The 6721-nt window shown below is 35.7% G+C and overlaps 1 protein-coding gene across 1 annotated transcript; it reads left to right on the top strand.

Moving 5' to 3' along the window:
* Positions 1 to 225: 225 nt before the first annotated feature.
* On the top strand, positions 226 to 5203 carry LOC141687458 (SNF2 domain-containing protein CLASSY 3-like). The gene is made up of 4 exons (XM_074492755.1): positions 226 to 358; positions 513 to 1854; positions 2618 to 2761; positions 3088 to 5203. The coding sequence occupies exons 2-4, from the start codon at positions 520 to 522 to the stop codon at positions 4984 to 4986; spliced, it is 3378 nt and encodes a 1125-aa protein (XP_074348856.1). The 5' UTR covers positions 226 to 358; positions 513 to 519; the 3' UTR covers positions 4987 to 5203.
* Positions 5204 to 6721: the final 1518 nt, after the last annotated feature.

Raw genomic sequence — 6721 nt, 5'->3', positions numbered from 1 at the left:
GCATTAAATTCTAGAGCACCATAATCCCCTTCAACTCTATATCTATTAGCCGGGACACTTACAAGTACAATACTGTAAATTTACTTGCAACAGCCAGCCAAAAAAAGAAAAAAGCAATTCGCAAAAAAGGAAAAAAAGAAAAGCGCGTTACTTTTTTATTTTTACGAAATATTAAAAATATTCTTTTTTGTCGGAAAATATTAAAAATATTCTTATTCTGGGTTGCATGCACATATTTTTGTATCTGTGCAAATATACGTTTTAGATTTTTTCTGTGTATATAATACTTGTACGTTTCCTCTCTAAATCGATGCCCTGAATCTCCTACTCTTTGCAGACATCAAACCATAAATCACGGGTAATTTTCTTTCTGCTTCCCCATCTCATCTTTCTATAATATATCTCTGTATAAGCTATAACCTAGTTAACCCTATCTGTGTATGTTTTTTTGGTTAAGTAGCTGTTGTTTGATAGCATGCTGTTGATTTGTTTGTTTTTTTAATTTTGAGTAGGTGAATAATGGATTATGGTAAATTGCCTGTAGCTAAGAGAACTAGGTCGGGTAGTGATAGATTTATAGAGGAAAAATTTAAAAGATTTAAGAGTTCCGGTACCGTGGTTCGAGCACCGGAAGTTGAAGTAGAGCATGTTGTGTTGGATGGAGATGATGATGAGGGTTTGAGTGGAGATGAGAGAGGTAAGAGTAAGAAATCAAGAAAATGCATGGAGATGAAATCGAAGAAGAGTGAAGAAGAGTCTGATCATAAAGATAAAGATAGTGATAGTGATGTGGTTATTGTGGAAGAAATTAATCATCAAGAGGTCCAATATGATTCTGATGTTGTTGAGATATCTGTTGTAGACAAATGTGGAGGGGTGGAAATCGAAAGGATTGTAGATGATGATGATGATGATGAGGAGGAGGAGGAGGAGGAGGAGGAGGATGGATTTGTGCGGGAGGAAATGCCTGTGAATGTAGACTCGTTTGATTCGATGTCTAGTGAAGATTATAGTGATTATTCCGATGTGAGTTATAGAGGGGAGGGTTTGATTGGATCGGATAATGCCTTGAGTTCGGATGATTCGAGCTTGTATGCTGAGTCTGAGGATGAAGGGAACAATGTTTCTGATGATGAATATGAGATAGAGTGCAGGGTTAAGGAGAAGAGTGATGTTAAAGGGAAGGGGAAGGGGGTTAAGGAGAAGAGTGATGTTGAATGGAAGGGGAAGGGAAAGTTAATTGTGGGAAGAGGAAAGGAAAGTGATAGAGGGAAGGAAATTGTTGATAGAAGAGTTAAAGACAAAGCAGGCATTTTGGAGCAAGAAGAAACAAGTTCATGCAATGATGAAAGTGATGACAGTGTTGAGGAGATTGATGGTCGAGAGTATGAAACAAGTGATGGAAGGAAGAACGGAGAGCGTATGGTGAAGAGTGAATTTATGAAAAGAACTCAAAATGTGGCAGATTGTCTTGTATCAAATTCACTTCTAAATTCTGGAAGTGAAAAAGTGAGTTCAAGAAAAGGGAGCTCGCAGATTCCTTCTTTAGCTGAATTTGATGATGAAAGTGGCGGGGAAGATGCTCACAAATTTTCTGATGGAAGACGGAAAAATATAAAAATGGCCATTAGGAGAATGTCAGAACAAGATCAGGACCCTGAAGGGACTCTTGTTGCTCAGATAGCTGGTTGGGTAGAGAACAGGGATAAGATTGAAAAAGAAGAAACACAATACAAGTTCCGGTTAACTGATGAACAGCCAGTTGAGAAATCAGAGTTCGAGAAAGAGCTTGATGGGCTATTTGAAGCTTTGAACACATCCCTTACTTGTGAAGAAATTGGTTCAACTCCACTGGTACGTACTAACTTAATTAGTGTGCACAATAAAAGAAAATACATTTTATATATACGAGTTGAATCTATCATGTTCTTGACTGCTGTTATATTTTTCCATTAACAAAGTTTCTTGTTTCTAATCAATATATGCTATGTTTTCGTGTGGAAAATTAAGTTGGCCCATTTACTAGGTATACATATTCTCTTTATTACTTGCCTGGAACATGGTTATTAACATGTACTAAGAAGTTGATTCTACCTTTTTTCGCAGCATTATTTATAGTGACATTTAAATTTATAGTTTCTTTCTATTTAGGTCCTAATTTGATCTCTTATATATCTTAATGCTTCACCTTAGAGATTGTAAGTCTCAGATTGTTAGAGATCTAAAGCCTCAGATTGAAACCTCTTGAACGCGGAAGACATAAGTCATGAAAATTTAGCTTCAGCGACATATTTAAGTCTACATCTTTTTTGAAGTACATTTTTCACATATGAAGTATTCGATGAAATTTTTATCATCTAACCTATAAGTATTTTAATGTGCAACTCATGTTATTGCTATTGAACTAAAAATGTTTGTTTGAGAATCTGATCGTTACTAAAAGAAAACACAATTAGCGAATTAAGGAGAAACAGACCAGCAATATACCTGTTTACGAGTCAAAAAATTCTTTTTTTTGAATCAAAACTATTAAAGCATTTCTGTTTTGGAACTCCTTTATATACATCATTAAATAATAAATTTAAATATTCGGATACTGATTGTTAATTACATGCAGGAGGATGACAATGTTGATCACAGTAAGATGCAAACTGATTGTAGTCGAGGCAACCACCATCTTGTTCTTGATGAACAAATTGGATATATATGCAAATATTGTTCACTTGTGAGCACAGAGATCAGACATATTCTTCCAGACTTTGTAAGTTATATCCAAGTCTTTGTCTTGACTTTTGAGTGCTGACTTTCTGCTTAAAAATGATGTCCTATTTGGTAAATCGGAGTATCTGATATTTTTTCCGATTTCACTTAGTATGAACAAGCACATTTCAATTCGAGTATCTGAAGTAGGATCATTTTGCTATTAGTTTAGCAAATTAATGCGTCTTTTTAAGTTTTTGTCACGCTCTTTGAATATCAGCCTTTGGATTTTACAACTCTTAGCTTATTATTTAAGTTCTGAAGTATGTTTTTTTTGGTAAGTTGAAATAATCTGTTTAAAATTGTTTAAAATTTTAATGTGTACAGTTCAACTCATATTCACCAAGGCGTAGGAGGAGTTACTTTGTACAACCTGAATGCCCTGTAATTTATGATCACTTCCAAGACGCGGATTCTAAACAACATGATTATGAAGAATACAACACTATAGGAACTGTCTGGGATTTGGTACCAGGGGCGAGAAGTAGCATGTATGAACACCAGCGTGAAGGTTTCGAGTTTATCTGGAATAATCTCGTTGGTGGAATTATCATTGACAAGTTGGAGAAGCCCCTTTCCAGTCCTGGTTCTGGATGCATTATATCACATGCCCCCGGGACAGGAAAAACTCGCCTTACAATCGTATTTCTCCAATCGTTCATGAGGCTCTACCCAGATACCAAACCAATAATCATAGCTCCTAAAAGCATGCTTCTTACTTGGGAAGAGGAGTTCAACAAGTGGAAGATCAATATACCTTTCCACAATTTGAACAACCCGGATTTCTCGGGCATGGAAAATCCAGAAGCTGTAGGCATTTTGAGGAAAGGAAAGGGCAGCAAGAACAGTACAACTCTCACTCGTTTAGTCAAGCTCTATTCATGGAAAAAGGACAAAAGTATCCTGGGAATAACATATTATTTGTTTGATAAACTCGTGAGAGCTGAGACAAGATATGCTGATTGTACTCCTTCAGAAAAGCAAATTGGGAATGCCCTTCTTAAGCTTCCAACCCTTGTTGTACTGGATGAAGGACACACTCCGCGCAATGACCAAAGCGGTCTCTACAACTCTTTGGTTGATGTTGAGACACAGAGGCGCATCATTCTGTCAGGAACTCCCTTCCAGAATAACTTCAATGAGCTGTATAATACCCTGCGCTTGGTGAACCCTACATTTGACAGGAAATCTACCAAATTTGGCGGAGCAATGAAGAAAAGTTTGAGAAGGGTCAGCAAAGAATTAAAATCTAATTGGTCTGGCCATAAACTGATGGAGTTAAAGCATATGATTAGTCCTTTTGTCCATGTGCATAAAGGAAAGATACTTCAAACACGCTGTCCTGGTTTGAAGGATGCCTTGATTCGCTTGGAGCTGACAGATTTGCAGCAAGAGCTAATAGCAGCCCTGAAGACTAAAGCAGCCCTGAAAACTAGTGACTCGAAAAATACCTACTTTGAATTATCGCATGAAATTTCGCTAGTATCTGTCCATCCCTCGCTCTTGCCAGAGCGATGTCTAGAGGAGCATCAGTTCTCGGCTTACAGGAATAAACTGGATAGGCTAAAAAGAAATCCTCATTCTGGTGCAAAGACAAAATTTGTTGTAGAACTTTGTCGGCTGAGTGCGGCACTGAAAGAAAAGGTATTGATTTATAGTCAGTTTATTGACCCTTTGGTTATTATAAGAGAGCAGCTCCAGAGTTACTTTGGCTGGACTGAAGGAAGGGAGTTGTTATATATGGATGGAAGTCTTGAAGCAAATCAGCGCCAATCTTCAATATGTGCTCTCAATGATCCGAGAAGCAAAGCAAGGGTACTTTTGGCATCAATAAGGGCTTGTTCTGAAGGCATCCATCTGGTTGGGGCTTCAAGAGTTGTTCTGCTGGACGTAGTGTGGAATCCCTCTGTCGAGAGACAGGCAATTAGTCGGGCCTATAGGCTTGGTCAAAAAAGAATTGTCTACACTTACCATCTTATCGGAGACGAGATGGAGATCCAGAAGTACAAGGTACAAACTGCAAAGGACCGGGTGTCAGAGATGGTTTTTTCTTCGAAAGACATGGACAGCTTGCAAGAGAATATGCAAGATATGGTCTCTGAAGATAGGATCTTGCAGGAGATGTATCAACAGAATGACAAGCTAGGTGGCTTGTTCAAACAAATTGTTTATCAGCCAAAACTATCAAATATGGTAGATACATTTGATATGTTTGCAGATGAGTAAATTGAAAGATATCTCGTGGCAGGTTCAGAAAGAGCATCAGTGGATAGTTCTTAATGATTATCACAAGTGAACAGATGAGCAACTGTCTCTATGTAGTTTCAGTCTTTCTATCTCATTCATGGATTAAACTGATGTCAATATCTTCTGAAATGAATGACCCCCCCCCCCCCCCCCACCCTCCTCCATATCTTTTATTTATAAAACTTCATTTCATTTTATACTCGGTGGATTTGTAAATCTTTGTTTCTGTACTTGTTAAATCTGCATGTGATGTTCCTTTCTTTTTTTGCTATATCTAAGATTTGTACAAAAAATACCATCCTTTTGATCTCTTTGATATTACTATCTCATTAATGTGAAATCTTATATGTCTGCCGCTTTGAGAGCTTGAAGTTAATAGGGTTTTTTTAACAAGGAAACTGCAAGGACGCATTTCGATTTATGACCTCATTACACTTGGATTTCTGATATAATGGTCAGTTTGGTAATCGTTGGAAGCAGATCCTTACAGCAGAGATATCTAGGTCTTAAACAGCCGTTAATTAGATTTTCAGAAGTGAAGGTTTAATTTCCTAGAATTATAGAAAACAATAGAAACCTGTTTGGTGCTTAGCTAGGAACTAGGATTGCTTGAAAAAAAAAGTAAATATAAACCCTGAGTTTTAAGACATTCGGAGACAATAGATATATAACTTTAAATAAGTTTGTTCTGCATCTTAGTTTACTACCGTTGTGTGCATCAGAAGTATTTTGGTGTTCTATTTTCTTGAATTTAATCTACATCGATGGTTTTTATCTGACCTATTTTTTAAATAAAACATACTATATTGATAAAGGCAAGCTTGAAGCTTGAAATACATACGTAGGGCTCTTGAAAGAAATTTGAAAAATCCGATATTTGTCCGAAATATTCATATTCGTATCCGGAAAAAAAACGGATATGATTCATATCTAAAATAAAACGAATATTATCCGTACTGGAATCCGATAATTACGGAAACATATATGGATATAGGCGTATCTGTATCCGAAAATATCTGAATCTGAAAGTGTGTGTATATATATATATATTATAATATAATATATATAAAAATCTTATAATTTAATAATATAGTAATCATATAATTTTATCACATATTTATATTTTTACATTATAACTTACTATAAAAATATTATTCAATTTTTTGTATATACACGGTTGACCAAATCGGTAAACAGTTTAACGAATCTAAATCTCTGATCTTCGTAACCTAGATCTTCCGGTCGACTAATTATTTTAATCCGCCGCAGCCACACTCTTCTTTATTTCTAACCCAAATCATAAACCTAGATCTTAACATCGGTACAATTAGTCATATAAGGTATATCTGTATATTGATTTAATTTTTCCCAATACGATATCTAATCTGATTCTATTCTTATTTTTTAATCTAACAATTGATGATTTGTTTTTTGTTTGATTGGGTTGCAGCTGTAACTGTAGTTGATTTTTCCAATTTATACACCCTAGCTAAATAGTCGAATAATGAAACAAGGTATTTTTTATTCTACTTTTTTTTCTATTCTATGTTGTTGTTCTACGAGTTTGAATGTTTGATTTATGAACTACAGTGTGCAATCATGTTTGTATATCTTCTGTTTCAGTTTTTGTATTACTCAAAATCTCATAGCATGATGTTTATTCTCTACAATTATAGAAAATACTTCTGGTTCGACATCATCTATGTTGAATATA

This window comes from Apium graveolens, chromosome 9 (genome assembly GCF_009905375.1).
Source record: "Apium graveolens cultivar Ventura chromosome 9, ASM990537v1, whole genome shotgun sequence".
Lineage (NCBI taxonomy): Eukaryota > Viridiplantae > Streptophyta > Magnoliopsida > Apiales > Apiaceae > Apium > Apium graveolens.
This window is presented reverse-complemented; position numbering and strand designations above follow the sequence as displayed.

Coding starts and splice junctions, on each gene's coding strand:
- LOC141687458 (XM_074492755.1), top strand. CDS start 520: ATGGATTATGGTAAATTGCCTGTAGCTAAGAGAACTAGGTCGGGTAGT. Junction 1,855..2,617: donor AAATTGGTTCAACTCCACTG/GTACGTACTAAC, acceptor AATTACATGCAG/GAGGATGACAATGTTGATCA. Junction 2,762..3,087: donor GACATATTCTTCCAGACTTT/GTAAGTTATATC, acceptor TAATGTGTACAG/TTCAACTCATATTCACCAAG.